Source organism: Euprymna scolopes, chromosome 26 (genome assembly GCF_053919585.1).
Source record: "Euprymna scolopes isolate OS-2025 chromosome 26, ASM5391958v1, whole genome shotgun sequence".
NCBI classification, from domain to species: domain Eukaryota; kingdom Metazoa; phylum Mollusca; class Cephalopoda; order Sepiida; family Sepiolidae; genus Euprymna; species Euprymna scolopes.
The window spans coordinates 54,496,442-54,515,792 of NC_136507.1; the positions used below are offsets into that span (position 1 = coordinate 54,496,442).

At 31.8% G+C, this 19,351-nt stretch overlaps 1 protein-coding gene across 1 annotated transcript in view; it reads left to right on the plus strand.

The window, feature by feature from the left end:
- The window catches only part of LOC145248061 (NEDD8 ultimate buster 1-like), a 65,128-nt gene extending 50,473 nt beyond the window's left edge, over positions 1–14,655 (plus strand). Inside the window, exons 13-17 of the mRNA XM_080109822.1 lie at positions 331–419; positions 1,049–1,154; positions 1,272–1,343; positions 5,880–6,027; positions 14,344–14,655. Coding sequence (XP_079965948.1) covers positions 331–419; positions 1,049–1,154; positions 1,272–1,343; positions 5,880–6,027; positions 14,344–14,504 — 576 coding nt within the window. The 3' untranslated portion in view covers positions 14,505–14,655. The remainder of the gene's footprint in view (positions 1–330; positions 420–1,048; positions 1,155–1,271; positions 1,344–5,879; positions 6,028–14,343) is intronic.
- The last annotated feature ends 4,696 nt before the right edge of the window (positions 14,656–19,351 follow it).

Sequence of the window (19,351 nt, forward strand, 5' to 3'; positions counted from 1 at the left end):
ACGCTCGGCTAAGATCGTGAAATCGGTGGGTAAAATACTGCAGGAGTACCCAAAATTTTCACATAAAATTAAATTAATTTAAAAAAAACATGAAATTTTCTATTAGAGGAAGTTGTCATGCTAAGAAGTCAGGGGTAACTTGGTCTTGTTCTATCAGCCGTGACCGGGTAGAAGTCTTAAGTGATTTATAATTATATTCCTAGTATTGCCTGCACTGAGGATTGAACCTTCAGCCTCCAGAAGACTGTTACTTAGAACTGATTATTATTTAGCATTTATATCTGTTATGTCACGAGTTGTGTTTTTAAATTGTTTTTATTTGCTTTTTAGGAGAAGAAGAAAATAAAAAAAGAAATTGAGAAAGATCGAAAAAAACGTAAACTTAGCAACAAACTTGGGAAAACTGAAAATGGAGATTCGTAAGTTATTCCATTCCTGTGTTATTTAATCCTGTTTTATGATGTCGTTTGGATTTTATCTTTGGTCTTATCAATCAACAGACAATATATGAGGGTCATCACTAGGCCTTATGACAAGAGAATATTCTTATTGTTTTGACTCTCAAGTATATATCTGACACAGACACAGCTAATCAATCGAGAACCACATCACTCTATCTAAAAACATATAAGATATTAACTGATATATACTCGAGAGTCAAAATAATGAAAAGAATATTCTCTTGTCATAGCCCTAGTCATCACAGTCAAATCAGACATTCATGCATATTTGCAACATAGAGGTGCACATTTAGATCATATCATTAAATCGTGATAAAATAAAAACTATTAAACATTCATGACTGAAAGCTGAGAAGTCAGCCATAGACAAGTACCAACTAAGATTGGATTTCAGAAATGATCATGAATTTTATTACAAATTCCATGGGTGGTATTTTTGGGAGTATCATATTGTATTTTAACTTTTTGTATTAAAAAGTTTTTAATCGATTTTTTTTTCTTTTGTACAGTAATTTTTTTAAATAATTTAGAATTAGACTGAAATATTTATTTGTATTTGAATTTTTTTTGTCTCTTCTTAAATTTAGCATTTCTGTTGCAAATTACAAATCTCTTGTTGAGATGGGATATTCCAGGGAAGCAGCTTTGAGTTGTCTTCGATTGACAAACAACGATATTAATTTAGCTTTGGAGGTAAACACACTTTAATACATCATTTTAAAAAATTATTATTTGAAATCGTTTTTTTCAATTTCTATCATAATAGACATGTAATTTAGTTTTTTTTTTAAATTTTAACTTATTTTTTAGTACCTGGAAGAAAATTGTGATCCTTTTGTTGTAACGTATGATGCAGATGTTGATCAAGAACTTTTAGAGCAGGTAAGCAGATCAATTCAATCAATTAATGTCTCCACTGATAGGTTTTTAATGTTGTGAATATTGAGACAGACAAGTGATACTTGGAATGGGTTCAAGGAAATACAATGGCTTCCAACTAAAGTTTCTTGTAATGTTAAACTGCAGAGGTTCAGAAATTATTTTTTATTTTTATTACCATCACCCAAAAAACAATTTTAATCGTTCTATATTGCAAAGCAAAGTTCATTTTTTTTACTAATAAAACAAAGCTTTTTTGTTTTTTAAATGGACAGCAAAGCATTCTTATATGTTTTTTGGAATTTTGAGTTGAGAATTAATAATTTGGATTATTTCGGCTATTAGTTGAGGTTGAAATATCAATCCAAAACCAGTTTCTTTATTTAACACACAAAAAAATATAACTCTAAAATGATTCAACTAAAAAGATATATTTTTTTTAACCTTACTTACTTAAACCTTCATTGTTTTTTTGTTTTACTTTTCGAAATACATACATTGTATTTATAAATTCTGATTTCCTTCAGCTTTGTTTTGTTTTCTGTTTTCCACTGCTTCAATAAGAGAATTTGGTAGTGACAAAAAATGGATAAGTAGTTAATGACACGAATTGAAAACCTGGGTGTGCCAAGTTCAAATTTAGTTCATTCCACAGGAAAACTTTTTGATACTTGCGCAGAATTTTAATCAGACGTAACCAACTGGCCGATCGGCTTTGCTGAAAACATGATGTCAACCACCGGCTTACGCCGAGCATCGCCGATTATCAAATCGTAACAATGCTACTCAAGAAAAATACTAAAGAAATTATTTAAATATAATAAAATCAAAAGAAACAAAGACCTACTGTAACAATTTCTGTTTTATTCTTGTGACGATTGTTTTTAAGTAAAAAAAGTAAACAAGTTTTTTTTCTTTTTTTTTTTTTTTTTAGCAACCATTTTTTTTTTTTTTGTCAACCAAAAAAACATTTTTTTGTTTTTCATATTTTTTAAATTAAAAAAAAAAGCACTTTTTTATGTGTTTTTCATATACTTTTTTTTTTTTTTCATTTTTTTCTTTATTTTTGTAACTAATGTAAAATAAACGTTTGTCATTTTTTTCCTTTTCTTTTCATGAGCAATTTTTTTCTGTAGGGTGTGGCTAGGTAACTGTTTTTTTTTTTAATTAAATTAAGTTAAGACAGCCGGGGTATTTCCTTAAGATTAGGTAGACTTTTCTACAGTTGCACTTTTCTTTGCAGCCACTAATCATTTTGTTTGTCAGTGTTAAACTACATCTTTCAACATCTGCAACTCCAAAGTGGAGATATTCATCTTGCATGAGGTTGTTAAGAATAGCCATTTAAGGGTGTGTTGTTTTTGAAAAAAAACAAAAACATGACTTACTTGTTTTTTTCCCAGCAAAACAAAAAAAATAATAAAAAAAATAAAACAAATATTTTTTAAAATTTTTTTTCTGTTAATTTTATTATATTTAAATGTTTCCTTCGCTGTTTTTTTGAGTAGTGTTTGTTACGCTTTCATAATTGGCGAACGCCGGCGGTTGACGTCATGTTCTGAGCAAAGTCGATCGGATGTTGAGTTATGTCTGGTTCAAATTGTGCACAAGTATCAAAAACTTTAATTAAAACTCACATTTGACCTTGTGTTTAACCACTCTGAGAAGAGGTAAATGATAAAATAACAGAATTTACATTAAACAGCAGCATTTCTTTTGATAGGATATTTCATCCATCTGCTTGGTCACTTATGGAGAAATCCTTCTAGATTGAGGCAACTGTTTACTTTTTATCAAAAGAGTATATTGTTTTTTTTTTTCTACTAATTATTTCAACATTTGTACACATTTAAAGCATGTTCACTTCCAATATTTGTTTTCCTGACTACTCGTAAATCATTAATATTTTATGTCATGGACAAACATTTGACTTAAACTAATAAACGATTTCTTTCTGAACTTCTCACACTTATTCAAAACGATCATTACTTTGATTTTTATTATATTTTTATTTTTAGTAGTAATAGCATTTTCTATTGTCATTGTTTAGTAGTTGCAGTATATAAATCCTATATGATAAATTGTTTTAGTAGTCACAGTATATAAGTACTATAATAAATGTATACATGAATATATAATAATTAATCCTATTATTATGATTGTTGTCATCATCATCATCATCATCATCATCATCATCAATAAGGTGGATTGCAGAGACAAGTAGTGGTAGTAAAAGATTCTAAAACAATTTCTTTTCCTTTTATTGATCTCAAACATTTTCAACGTTTTCACATGCAATCAACTAAAACCAAAGAAGAATCTCTGTTTTTGGGGGAGTGGTTATTATATGATACCAGTGAGGTTTTTTATCTGTCATTCTATCTGTAATACTTCTGTATTTTTATAATTAAATTATATGTAAATAATTTATTTGTTTTAGGATTTGGCCACATAAGTTCTATATTGAATATGACATTCTTACGATATTTACTTTGTAGTATATTTCAATTTCATTGTTTGATTTTATTATTTGTTTCTTACATGACAAAATATAATCTCTCTTAACCTTACCACTAACCTTAAGTCTAAATGCCCCCCAAAAAGATCATCCAAATGAAGGAGAGAGAGTAGTTACCACTAGGACATGATTAGTTATTAGGATTCAATGAGTTTTTTTGTTTTTTTTCGCTGAAAGCCATTAATTTTCATTTGCAAAATAAAGATGAAAATATAACAAAAATCTGCAACAACCATAAAATAAATAAATATTTGGAAAACAATCTGTAAAATTCAGGCAACAAATTAATAAGGTAGATTATTTTACCCAGTCACCATAACATAATGTTAGTCTTATTATTATTATTAATATTAACATTCATTTATGGTTTGGGCATCGAATTTCTTGAGTTAATCTAATTTCCCAAGCAATGCTGGAACACAGGTCGACTAGTATAAATCAAATAAAAGAAATGTCATGGAATGTTTTCTGTTTTCCAAATACTCTCATTCACATATTTTTTAGCTTACATACTTATTAAAGAAAATGTGTATCTCTATTGTTTTAAATGGAAATTTTATATTTTAGGTATGTTTTTTTTATTTTAAAATGAATTTTTATTTAACATAAATATTTATTAACAAAAATTTGTTTTTGTTAATAAATAAAATAATTGTTTTGTGTTTGAATGAATGTTTTTTTTAACATACACATTTATTAAAGAATATGTGTACTTGTCTAAAGTCGATGCTTCCATTCAGTCACAAGAAACAATGGATACGCCATATAAGAGGAGTTGCACATGTAATTTTGAGGCAAGAGTTGCACAATTCCTAACCACACCTCTCATGAACCGGCACTGCTTGAGTCCAGTCACAAGCAGCAGTGCTAGATAACTGGAGAAAATGCCAAAATAAGTAGAGAGCACATACAGCCCCTGAAATTCACAAATGGTCATCCATTTTAGTACTGACCAAGCTCAATGTTGTTTAACTTTAGTGATATATCGGGAACCACTGTGTCAACATGAATTATGCCATATATATATATATATATATATATATTGTCCAAAATATAGATTTTTTTAATTAGAAATTTAGGATTTTTACTTTATGCCTTGGAAAGTTTTCTTATTTCAAAATACTCAAGTGAATTCATTGAAATTATTAATTTTAAACAAATAGATGTTTGTCTATTTTACAAATTTTTGCATTTGGCTTTAAAACATAACTTATGTAATTAATTTTAAAATTTAAACAACGCTTATATCATAGAGAATACAGCCTAACTACTCAAGTGAATGTTTATTTACCCGTGACTCATTGGAACATAATATAGTGGGATCATATATTAAAGGTCCACTGGCAAGTGTGGAACTCTTTCTTAGGAGGAAGTGGCTTGTCTCGGGTGATGTGCTCTTTCATCAAATTTTATTCTTATATAAAAACTAGGCTGGGTGCCTGGCATTGCCTGGGTGTTTCAAGGTGTGTGTTGAGAAAAAAAAATAGTAGTAGGCAGTACCGTGAAGGAGGAAAAGGATGTGAAAAAAAAAAACATAACATCTTTGCCAAACCAGAAGTGATGAATGTTTAAATTAAGACTAGTCAATCAAAAAGAGGGGATGACTTTCGAAAATATCAGTGAAAAAAGCGACCTCCTCCCTGTAGAAAAATGCCCAGGTGAGGGTGAAGGAATTAATGTTTTTAGCCAATTTTTTGATATTTGTCGTCCAAAGGGTCGAGCTTCAAAATGATACAGATCTCGTGAAAATCCATCACCTCTGTCGATATACATATATACATTTAAACAGACAGGTGAGATTTATATTATAGATTATCTTTCATTTGAAAATGCAAGATTTGCTTTTATATTTTGGCCCACTCTCACCACACATCAAAATTTTTGTAATGTTGAAAGAATCTATTGATAAAAAAATTTCAATAAGAAATGATTGGTTTGATATATTTTGGAAATAGAAATTGATTTATCTAATGCTACGTGCTACTTTTGATGAGGATTAACATGTTTTTTGTTTTGTTTAGATAACTGGTCTTGGCTATAATGTTCAATTTGCACAAGAAGCTTTGCGCAGTTCAGAGAACGATGTCTTCAAAGCCCTTGATTTGCTTGATAAATATGATGGTGTTTTGCCGCCAGACTTGACTTCTCCTGTCAATTCACCCGCATTAGGTTTGTTCAATTTTAACATTTTTTTTCCCCTTTTTATATATATATATACGAGGGGCGTGCAATAAGTAATGCCCCTGACCCATTTCATAACCACATGCCCGTGCTTCTGATCTGGTGACATGCAAGTTGTGGACCGGAGCGTTGTCCTGCAGGAGGAGGGTACCTTTGCTGATCTTGCCCCGCCTCTTGATTTTGATAGCTTCCCTTAATTTCCTCAAAAGTGAAGCATAATAGGCTCCTGTAATTGTGGTACCCTTTGCCAGAAAATCTGTCATCACTACTCCGTCCTGGTCCCAGAAGACTGTGAGCAGAGGGCTGCACTCTTGCCTTCTTTGGAGGTGGTGATTCCAAGTGCTTCCACTGCATTGACTGGGTTTTGGTCTCTGGATCATAGTGATGGACCCAAGTTTCATCCTGTGTAATCAGTCTTTTGAAAAACTTTGCCTCATCTTCTTGGCACATCTCCAAATTCATCCTCGAGCACTCGACGCGTTCTCGCTTCTGGAATGGTGTGAGCAACCTGAGAATCCATCTGGCAGACACCTTATGCATATGCAAATGGTCATGAATGATAGTTTCCACAGACCCTGTACTAATCTTGATATCTTGGGCTATTTGGCGAATAGTAATACGCCAATCTTCCGAAATGGCAGCCTCAACTTGACGGACAGATGCCTTATCAATGGCAGAAGGGGGGGGGGGCTACCAGGTCTGGGAGCTGTTTCCACAGACTTCCGGCCATGTTTGAATTCACGATGCCAGCATTTTACAAGGTCATATGATGGGGCATTATCACCATAAGTTTCTTTCATTTCATTAAAGTCTCCTGTGTCATGCGTCCTTTCAAATACAAAAACCAGGTCACTGCTCGACATTCAACAGGCTCCATTTCACACCTGACTCAGTTCAAACACCTGTAAAACAGAAACCACAATTAGTTCAGAGCTGTAATCTGCCACATAACCCGTAGAGATATAAATCATTGCACATGCAAAATTTCAGCTAGATCAGACAACTGGAAATGGGTCAGGGGCATTACTTATTGTACACCCCTTGTATACAGGGTGGAATGATAAATTTGTCGCCCTAAAGAAAACATCACTACAGCTTATTGTAAATATTTTTATTGAAAAAAATCAATTCAGGTAACTTGATTATGTAGTAGAGTTGACATCTATTCAATGTAGCCACCTTCAGCCTCAATCACCACCTTGATACAGGTCCGAAACTGGGAGCATGACTTTTCCACAAGCACTGGTGGAAGCTCAGCAAATACTCAGCAGATGGCAGCGATCAGGCTGACTTTTGTGTTGTGGGAAGTCATGTTTGTGATGTTCTCGACGAATGACCAAACAAAGTAGTCCAGCAAGTTCTTCTTTGCAGTAAGAGAAGGGTACAAAGTTGTAGCACTCCTTCTGAAGTCAAGCCTGGGTCTCTTTAGAGTTGTGGGCTGGCGCTGAGTCCTGCTGCCACACCCATGGCCAGCCAGCCGCTACTTGATTGCACCAGGGGATCACCACACTCTTCAGCACATCCAGCACATTCGGTTATTTAATAACCAAATGGAAGCAAACACCTTTTTCTCCTTACTCAATGGAATGCATCCCGCGTTAAAGTACACTTATGAGGGAGAGTGCAATTCATCCATAGCTTTCCTTGATGTATTACTAACAAAAATGCCATCTAGTTACCATACATCTATATGCCGCAAACCAACATTTACAGGTTTGTACACTCGTTGGGATTCATTTTGCCCTAAAAAACGTAAGATAAATCTAATTTGGACCCTAACACATCGTGCCCTTATGATTTGTTCCAAGTTAAAATTAGATGAGGAATTGGAAACAATTACGGATACTTTATCCAAAAACAGGTACCCACTAGATGTGATTAGGTCAGTTATTCAAAAGAAATTGGCTGAATTCTCTCGAATTAAAGAGAATATAGTAGCCAAATAGCCAATTTATCTTCGTTTGCCTTGGTTGGGTACAGTAAGTGAGAAATTTGCCAAACAAATAAGTTCAGCAGTTCATGGATGTTATTTTGCTGCCAATGTGCATGTTGTGTTCTACCCCCTCCCTCCCCCCACCATAATAGTAACGTTATTTACAATTTTGAATGTGGTTGCGGTGCTAACTACTTGGGTTGAACGACATTAAGATTAGATGGAAGAATCCAACAATATGTACCCAGTAAAATTAGGAATGGAACCTACCGGGCAACGGACATTGTTACTAACTCATACGGGTCCTCAATTACTGATCATTTACTTAAAACCCCGTCTTGTGCAGCGAACTTTAGCACAGACTCTTTTTCTATTTTTAGTCGTGCTCATTCACTATATCACCTTAAGATCTTGGAGACTATTCACATTCGACTTAGAAAACCTTCCCTTTGCAAGTAGAGGGAATGCCTCCTGGGTTTGAACGTGATTAATCTCTAGGGTATTCGACCATAACGCTGTTTTATTTTAATTGTTTTCCCACTTTTTTTTTCTCCCCGTAAATTGAATAAAACACAATTTTAATCGCTTTTTCATTCTTTGTTTTAAAAATTCCCTCGATACAGCTTTGAGAAACGAGGGTCGAAACCGGTCAGCTGACTCCTCATTTCTCCTTCTTTCCTCTCCTGTTCCCCCTTTTTCCCCCTTTTTGGAGAGAAGATTAAAGGAATATATTTATATTTATATATATACAAATTTACTTTTAATCATGAATCATAAAAGTCGTCCCTTCCTATATATATATATATATATATATATATATATATATATTTCCTGTTCTGGAATTTTCCATCTTTCCCATTGGATTCTTTTTCTCCTTTTCTCTCGTTTCTTAGTTTCCCTATCTGTTTGAATCACCATAAACTGTCTAAAAACAGTTAAATGACTTTTTTCATGCAAATATGATAAACTTCATATTATTTGTTTCTTGTGATGCATTAACCTGCAAAATTTATTGTATATTTTGCAAACCTCTTCCCTCTGATGAGAAGAATTGCTCTCTTTGAAACTCCATGGAATAAGGTTTTTCTTGTTTTATTTGTACTCCTTGCTGTGTGGAATAATTAAAATTTTATATACCTTCTTTACAGGTTTATAAAGTTTTTTGAAAATTTATTCAAATTTTCAATATCAAGATGTTTATTCTCTCTCTCTCTCTCTCTCTCTCTCTCTCTCTCTATATATATATATATATATATATATATATATATATATATATATATATATAAATTTTACTCATTAAATTTGAATACTATATATTACTGTATATGCTGACAATAACCAGATCTTGTTGTTAGTCTCCTTCAGCATGAACAAGATTGTAAAATCTGTCCAAAATGGAAATATAGACATTGTACTTCTATTTTAGGTATTTTTCACCAACTGGTTATGCTAATGGAGATCGACAATTTTATCTTGGAATTTTTCCTAAAATGATCAGATGGATGAAACCTGGGTATTTTTAATGGATGCAATAATGTACAGTATTCAAATATAGTAATTAATATTTGCTTTTGTATGAATTTGATAGCATTTTTCTGCTAACATGTGACACATACAATATTCTCATCCACTAATATTCATCCAGTGATGTGACCCAATTTGGGAGCTTTTGGTAGTGTGGAGTCATCACTTAGGTACCATTATTTCTAGATCCTGTCCTAGTTTATTAATGATTAACAGTTCAGTCTGCCAGCTTTGCTCAGGCTCTATGTACTGTTCATAACTTGCCCTATGTATGAATACCCTTTATGTAAAATTTCAAATGTTTAGACCAAAAATTGTCCGAGTAATTTGGTAGAGACCGCAGAGGTAAATTTTTTTTTTTTTTAACTTTGATTCCTTAACATTTATTGTTTTGGTTTCAAATCAAAAAAAGTTTGACCCATGTCCAAGTTACCTACATCTAAAATTTCAAGTATTTAGATCCAAAATTGGTGGAGGAGTTTGATAGAATCCATAAAGGTCAACTCTTTCAACTTTGACCTTTTGGCAGCAAAATTTTTGCCCCAAAACTGATTAAAATGCTTGCCGCATGTCTGAATACACGTTATGTAAAATTTCAAATGTTTAGACCAGAAATAGGCTGAGTAATTTGGTAGAGATTGCAGAGGTCACATTTTTTTTTAACTTTGACTCCAATTTTGACCCCTTAACATTTATTTTTTTTGGTTCAAATCAAATCAAAAAGTTTAACCCATGTCCAAGAAACCTACATTTAAAATTTCAAGTGTTTAGACCCAAAATTGGCAGAGGAGTTCGGTAGAGTTTTCAAAGGTCAAATCGTTGAACTTTGACCCCTTGAAAGCTAAATTTCTGGCCAAAAACCAATTAAAAAGATTTCCCCAAATCTCAATACCCCTTATGTAAAATCTCGAGTCTGTAGACTGAAAATGTACAGAGTAGTTTGGTAGGGAAATGTACAGACACACACGTTCACTTTTATAGATGTACTAGCATTTCAGCCCGGCGTTTGCGGGTATTTAGAGGTATATGCTAAGCAAAAACAAAACAAAAACAAAAACGATAAATTTTTTATTTTACTTTGACCCCTAATATGACTCCTTAAAATATATTGTTTTGGGCTCAACTCGAGTTATTAAGTCAGATCCATGTCCAAGGAACCTATATCTAAAATGTAAACTGTTTAGACCCCAAATTGTCGGAGGAGTTTGATAGAGTTCTCAAAGGTCAAATCGTTGCACTTTGACCCCTTAACAGCGAAATTTCTGGTCAAAAACCGATCACATCAATTTTCCCAAATCTCAGTACCCTGTATATCAAATTTCGAGTCTGTAGACTAAAAATTTGCAGAATTATTGCGTAGGGAAATGTACACAGACAGACAGACACGTTCACTTTTATATATATATATAGATATATAGATTTTGTTCTAAAATAACAATTAAAACCTGCATGTCATGATTTTGCTACAAAAAAAAAATCACTAAAATCACAAAAATGTAAAAAAAATCATCTTGAAACGTGGAATAAAAACATCCAGAATTGGTCTATAGAGCAATGAAAGAATGTTAATTTTCTCATAAGAATAATTTGTCATCTGATTTCTGACTACCGCTGAATATGCATGTAAAGATTGCCAAAAGAAACATTTGATTAGGACTGCCTGCTTGAAAATGCTGAATAGAGAGAAAGATTTTAGAAACAACTAACCCAATGGTTTCCGTTCTCCACAGAATTAATAGTGAAAATTATACTAAAGCATTTTATCTTACCAAATGTATCTTATGGTTGCAGAACTGTTTTTGTAGGGGAGAGGGGCAATCTTTCAGGCTTATAATGCATCAGTTCACATGACTAAAGTTGTTACAGAATGGCATAAAGAAGATTTGAGTGAAGTTTAACATCTTATGTGGTTGGTTCATTCTTCTGATCTCAATCCTGAAAACATCTATTTTACATTGATTAGACAGCTTTTAGGAATTGATTTTCAAACTAACTGGTCAAATCATTATTCATACCTCTTTATCTCAAGCACACTTTTATCACTTCCTCACATATTTTCCTTAGCCGTCTCCTACGAACTGAACCTGCAATCTCAACTGTTCTACATCTACTAACCTAACAACTCTTATCCATTTCAATATGGACATACCAATGAAATCTCCTGATCTTCTCACATCTTTATAAACTGTCCACATTTAATCTTCCTCTGCGATCATCAGATATAAGTGTGTCTTTAAGACTCCCATCACACATCACATCCATTATATCATTCTCTTCATAGAAAATAATTAAGAACTCGATATTGTCCCGGTGCTACCAGATCAGGCTGTCTGAAGATGTTAGCTTCCTGAGACGAAATGCACCTAACATTGATGCTTTTTGTTTTTTTACTTTTGCAAAACTTAATTATGTTCTGCAAAACTACCCCCCCTTTCCTTTTTCCCATTTCTCCTTTCTCTTTCTATCTCCCTCACTTCCTGACTGGTTTCCTAACTTAAATTATACCAAACATTAATACTGTAATTAGTGATGGGACGATTCCAATACAATTACCGATTCTGTACTAAATTCCCGATTCAAATACTATTACCAATTCTGATTCTTCATAAATCTCTAAATATTTAACTATAGACTTGCTATTTTCTCTGATTTCTGTACAAAAAAAAACACCTGTTAAATATGCAGATATTTTCCTAAACGCCAAAATAGACTTGTGGAGGATGATCTATCGATTTTAGCTTTACTTTTATTTTAAAATCAATAAATATTTATTATTTTATCATTATTATCAGCAATGGAATATTTTGCTTTAAACAAAATTAAATAAAAAAAATACAATTAAAAGAATCGTTTTGGCATTGGAAAATAGGCACCAATTTTTCCGATACTGATTCCGATTCCCCCAAATTTTTCGATTTTTTTTTTTTTTTTTTTTTTTTTTTTTTGATTTCCGATTCCAATTAATCACCCCAACACTAACTGTAACCCTTTTCCCTCTCCCATTGCAAAACTCATTCATGTTCTGCAAGGCAGGGAACAAAAATGATAAAATCTAATATAAAACAACCAAACCAAACACTACAAACTAGCAATGGAAGATACAAAGAGCTTGAAGAATAAAAGCCTTCTACAAAATAACTGGATGCAACATGAATACTATTTTCAAAATAACTGCATTCGACATTAAATAACCCGAAGAGTTGATATGCCATAAAACAAAACAGCCAAATCGATATCATCTGCGTCATCATTACAAAAACTGGAGATTGTCTTAGCTGAGTAATGAACAAACATTTCTTTAGAAACAATTCAAACTTAGTATTTTCTATTTCCTCTCAGATCTCAAGAGCACTCAGTTGTATTCATTAAGATTAAATCTAAATTCTGAAATAAGATTTACCCAAACATCTTTATAAAAAGTCAGTTTGTTGGTCTGTTAATATAACATTACTTGGATAATTCTTTAATCCTCACGGATTGCCCCTTGATTCTTCCTTGAGAGAAACCGTGGTTTGTCTATCATTAATAGTTATCTCAATGAGTGGTGATGTCTCTGAGCAGTGGTGGCAGTAGCCATCATTGCTATGGTGTTTGCTTTCTTTTACTATGGTTGTTGTGATGATAACAGCAGCTGTCTTCCTCTCTGCCTTAGCAGTTCTAATAATGTATAACAATAAATGTTCTTGTTTGATGGTGACATTTTCTTTTGTGTTTTAGTCTTTAACAGCATTGTCAATTTATATATTTCTATTGCTGCTTTTTGGTGAAAAAAGACAAATCTCAAAAAAAGGTGACTAAATCCTATTGGTTCACTGGACAATGAGAAAGACTTTTCTATCCACTTCACCATGTTTTCCTTCACACTTCGCATCCTGACATGTTGCCCCAATACTAATATTTTAACTTTTAATGGAATTTTCTCTTTCTGGTTAATTTTAACTTCATGTGGAGATTTCCGATTTTAACATTATTTTTTTTACACTTATCTCTAATCTTGCTTGCTATGTTCTGCTTAGCATTTTCATACTTAAGTTTCCGATAGCATTTTCATAGGTCTGTCATGCTTAAGTTTGAAAAAGCATTACAGCATTTTCATTGGTCTGATATGCTTATGTTTTTCAATAGCATGTTTGTCAATGACCATACAGATTAAATGGACATATCTTTAGAATTTTCATTTTTGTTTTTATTTAAAACTAGCCTGGGTGCCTGGCATTACCCAGGTTTGGAGGTGTGTGTGGAGCAAAAAAAAAAAGTGGTAGTAGGCAGGCAGACCTGTGACGTAAAGGCGGAAGGAGAAAGTGAAAAAAAATCTGACGTCTTACCACTAGTCCATAATGCGACCAGAAGTTCGGAACGTTGAAATTAAGTAAAGTCATTCCAACCGATATGATGACTTGCAAAAATCGCGATGCTAAAAAAACGACCCTCCTTGTAGAAAACTGCCCAGTTGAGGGTGAAGGAATTAATGTTTTCAGCCAATTTTTCGATATTTGTCGTCTGAAGGGTTGAGCTTCAAAACAATACCGATCTCGTGAAAATCCGTCACCTCTGTCAAAAGTTTTAGGCAGACATACATACATTTAAACAGACAGGTGAGATTTATATTAAAGAAGATTGACACTTGACTATTGAAAAACAGTTTTATTTCAAACTTTTAACATCTCTGATCTTATCACTTGTATACCCTTCAGCCCCACCTCCCTCAAAAAATAGTGCTATTTTTTATATTTTTGTTAATTTCTCTTGAACACCATGAGGTGCTATTTCTAGTAATCTTACTATTACAATTTTGTTGTCTATATTTAATATTATTGAACTTTTTGCCTTTTTCTTTTATTTTTTAGAAAAGGATGCCACTACAAAAGAACGGCTTAAACAAGAAAAGAAAATTCTAGATGATTTTAGGGATATTTTACCTGAGGATCATGAAGACCACTTAAATCTTTTGTTAACGGAGGAGTCAGATGTTTTAGCCGAATACCTTGTCTTGATAGAAAATGTCTAGAAAAGCAAACGCTATTCGGTTATAGATGGCAAGCACTTTTCGATGAGCAAGGAATGGTGAAATAAGGAGGAAAGACTCACTTGGTCAAAGAGATTTTTATTTTGGGGATTTCTTTAGAATCAACTCAGCATAAAAAAGCATCTCACTCGTTTCTCTTTTTTTCCTTTTTCTTTTTTCCTTTTTCTTTTTCTTTTTCTTTTTTCTTTTTTTCCTTTTTCTTTTTTTCCTTTTTCTTTTTTTCCTTTTTCTTTTTTTTCTTTTTCTTTTTATTCTTTTTCTTTTTTCTTTTTCTTTTTTCTTTTTCTTTTCTTTTTCTTTTTCATTTCTTTTTCCTTTTTTTCTTTTTCCTTTTTCTTTTTTTTCTTTTTCTTTTTTTCTTTTTCTTTCTTTTTTTCTTTTTCTTTTTTTTTCTTTTTCTTTTTCTTTTTTTTTCTTTTTCTTTTCAGAAATAGCCAAATTTTTTCACCTGTGTTCTCGAATAGTCATAAACATTTCAACAACAAACATAGTTTTGAATCTTAAACTTTACCCAAGAGCAATGCAAATTTCAGCCACATTTGCCTCTTCATCTCACTACAAAAACAATTAAGTACAAGGTCACTATTTTCATTCATGGTATTTTTGAGAACCTATTTTTGGGTCTTTTCAAATTTGGAAAATATATAATATTGCAAATGTGAAAAAGTTCACAATAATTTATAATAAATGTTTAAATAATTTATTTAAAAATTCTATTTTAATAAATTACAAAATTTTTCGAAATAAAATTGAATTTTAACAAAAATACTCTCATATATTAAGTTAAAGTTAAAATTCAAATAAAAAAAAATATTTGTTTGTTATTGAAATTATTTATCACTCTTCGAGTACCTATCCCAATAATTAAATTATTTTTATTTTTTAAATAATGAACTGCTTGTTTTTTCACAACAGTGTGATTCTAAAAAATGCCTTTATTTTTGTATTTCAGATTGTAAGAATATTATTTAAAAAAAACAAAAAACAATCCATTTTTAAAAATAATTCCACTAAATCTGTGTTACATGTTCCTAAAAACCCTTCTCTTCATACACAGGTTGATTGGAGTAAGACATTTTTAATCATGTTTTTATTGACAAGAAATTCTGAAAAACATTGGGCGCTTTTGTATTATACAACCTAAAAAATTTTTGAATTTCAAGTGAAACACATGGTACCTACGTAATTGTCAGATCTCAAATAGTAACATCCGAAAATTATGAAAAACAATATGGTAGAAAAATAATATATATATATATATATATATATATATATAAAAAGTGAAAATGTATGTTCGCTTTTTGTGTATGTCCAAGAAAGGCTTTTTTCAGAGAAGAGGTTGGTCGCCTAACAACTTCTTAAAACTTTTTATATCACATATAAATCGTAATATCTCAGAGTTAACAATGAAGCTGCCTGTCTATTTAATTTGTTCAATTTTGGGAAGATAAATATTCAACATTTGTCGCTCGCCGCATGTGGGTTAGTCTTTTTCCTATAACATCTTGGGAAAATAAAAATTAAAAAAAAGTGTTCCGAAGTAAATGAAATACTATCCCGCAGTCAAACTTGACCTCATTAACTCATTAAAACGGGCACCTGCCAAATCCAAGTAATTAAATAAATTCAAACGTGTTTCCGTTAGCATCTCGCGGTGGGTCAATGGTTAACGTCGCACGTTTTTTTTGTTTTTTTTTCACACTTTAATTTTCAACTTTGCCTCAAAGGTTCGGGTTCGATCCTCATACTTACCTACCAAAACATTTTTTAAACCCCCCCTCCCCCCCCCCCCCCCCCTGGAGTTTCCACACACACTTCCAAACACCCGGGCAACGCCGGGTACCTCTTGCTAGTTATTAATAAAAATAGAAATTTGTGAAAAGAAGAGAAATTACTATATTATGCTTACTAAAAAAAAAAAAAAAAGATAAGTTGACAGGGGAGATAATTAAGTTCTGTCGCTTGCTAAACATAATTTAAAATGGTGGATAAAATTTATTTCTCCATATAAACTTTATTGAAAACAGTTTTTCATTAATAATTATTTTTCTACCCAATCTTTTGCCATAAGTTTTGGATATGTTACTATTTGTGACATGACAATTACGTATGTACCATTTGTTTTACTTGAAATTCAATATTTTTTATTTGTATAATCAGTGAACATTGTTATTTAATATTTTCATGTGAAAAAAATTATAATTGCAAAAAATATTTCTACTTTTTTAGATTACATGTTTCGCATAATTTTTATCTGAAAGATTCTAATATTTTCCTTGCTTGAATGAATGTGAAACTTCTGGCATATCATAATTTTTATATAATCTTGAAAAATAATTTTTTTTTTAATTTAAAAACAGGAACATAAAAAATAATTAAATTAAAAAATGGTAAAAATTATACAAATGTTCACGATAGGAATGTATGGATGGATTCATGGCTGGGAAAAGAAAAAAGAAAACTAGCACTCCTTACCTCCCTTTAACTACCTGACATCATTTTTAGACAGCCTTTTGACTTTGACATTTTGGGCATCCATAGAATCCATACTTGGATAATTTTTTGTTTGTTGTGATTCTGCGAAGCCAGAATCTCTCACTTTTATGGGCTAATTAAGCTATTTTTTTGTACAAACGATGTTTTTTTTATTTAATTCAATATCTTAGGACGTTACTAATTATCTCTGAAATAGAACCAAAAAACTATTATTTATCTTTTAAATGATTTCTACAATGATTTTATTTAACTCCTAAATTTAGCTGAATTTGTCAGCTTCCAAATGTCGCTATGAAAACATTTTTACATTATAATTTTTTTTTCCACATGTACAAATATTTTTTTCCTTTTAGAAATTAACTTTATGCTCTAATCTTTCAAATACAATAAAAAAAATAGTCGGAAACTTACAAAAAAATTATGATAACCCAGCTTTTAAAACTATGTTCCTATTTTTTTTCTGCGATTTTTGCCCGTATCTAGTTACAACTATTGGTTTTGGTTAAGTTTATATAAGCAAACAAAAAACAAAATTTAACCAAAAATTTTCTCAGATATGGTTCATGCAGTAATTATGTACACAATATATGTGTATTTGCAGTTATTAGTTATAAATGAAATTCATATTTCTATAATAGGTCACATAAAACCACTTCTAGAAATGAGTCTTTTTAAGTAAACAGCTCAATCATCCTAAAGGATAAAAACTTAAATTTTTATTCATATTGTTTCAGAATACTAACTCATTTTAATATTCAGAATTTCCACGCGTTTCTAAGAACCTAGTTTGGTTATTATTGAAGCAAAATTTCCAGCATTTTTAATAGAAAAGTTTAAATTATTTTCATTTGTTTACATAAAAATGAAATTCAGAAATCAGCATTTAAAATGAAAATTCTGAATTTTTTAGATGAGGGATGATTGTTTATATTACTTGTATTGATTGGACTATTGTTCTCATCTTCAGTGTTATTTGTGCAACGTTTCGGTCAGATTGGCCTTCGACCGTCCTTAGGCATGTTGGATGTTGTTTGGAAAAGAAAAGAGAAAAGTTACTGGCTTTGTAGATATTTTCGTATTCTGTGATTTAGTATCTATTTTATGGTCTTTGTTTCGTATTTGTGACCAAAAGTCTCATGATAAAAGACTGTATGAAATTTCATGCAAATGCGGAAAATTGTGCAAAAGGTTAAACTGGTTGCCCTCTAAACGTAAGGCTAGAAGAACACCGTAAAGCTGTGACAAGGGGAGAGATCAAAAAGTCCGAACTAGCTGATCACATATGGAAAAAAAAAGGAACACACTTCCCTTTTTGAAATGAGGCCAAAATAATTGATATGGATGCGAGGTGGAGGATCAGGCGACTCAAGGAGCCAGCACATATGCTAAAAAAAAGAAATATTACTAAGCAGACCAAGCCTAGAGATTAGTAGCATTTGGGAGCCTCTAATTGTAGAAAAAACAAACATTGTACATCCTTAAAATTTTGGTGATGAAAGAGAGATAATCCCCTGTCAGTCTTTATTAGAATTGCTTCCCCTTTGTCAGCCAATTTTTCACAAATACAAAACAATAACCAATTTTTCACAAATACAAAACAATAAAATAAAGACTAACTCAAAGAATACAAAAATATCTACAGAGCCAGTAACTCTTTCCTTTTCCAAACAATAATAAACATGTCTGAGGACCGTCGAAGGCCAATCTAACCGAAACATTGCACAAATAAGACTGAAGATGAGAACAATAGTTGGATCAATACGAGTAATATAAATTTAAAATTAGTTAAATTGATAAATTAGATTAACTCTGCAATTTCTAATATTTGTATTACATCTAATTAAAATCTAACAACCATAATATTAAGATTGTAGTGAAATAGTATTCAATTGAACTCTGTAATAAATCCTGTATGTGTTCAAGTTATTAATTGATTATGTAGCACTATCATTGTTCATGTGGGATCTTCATTTGAGGCACAGTTATGATTCTATCTGGCATGATCTTGGCACTATCGTAGAACCACAAAAACCACATTCATTCAGATCCGGTCCTGGATATGACCTTAAACTATATCCGATGGTGAGGCCCCAGATTGCAGGCTTTGGGGAGTGTGGAGTAACCCCTTAATTGCCATTGCTCTCGGGTCCACTCTGACCTGGAGTTGTAGTACCTGTTCGGGTCCCAACTATGGGTTAAATAGAAACCGACTTGAAAAAAAACAAACAAATATATTGCATCAAAAACTTTTCTTCAAAATCACTGGATTCGGCATTAAATAACCTGAAAAAGGTTGATATGCCATAAAACAAAAACCAACCAAATCATTCAGA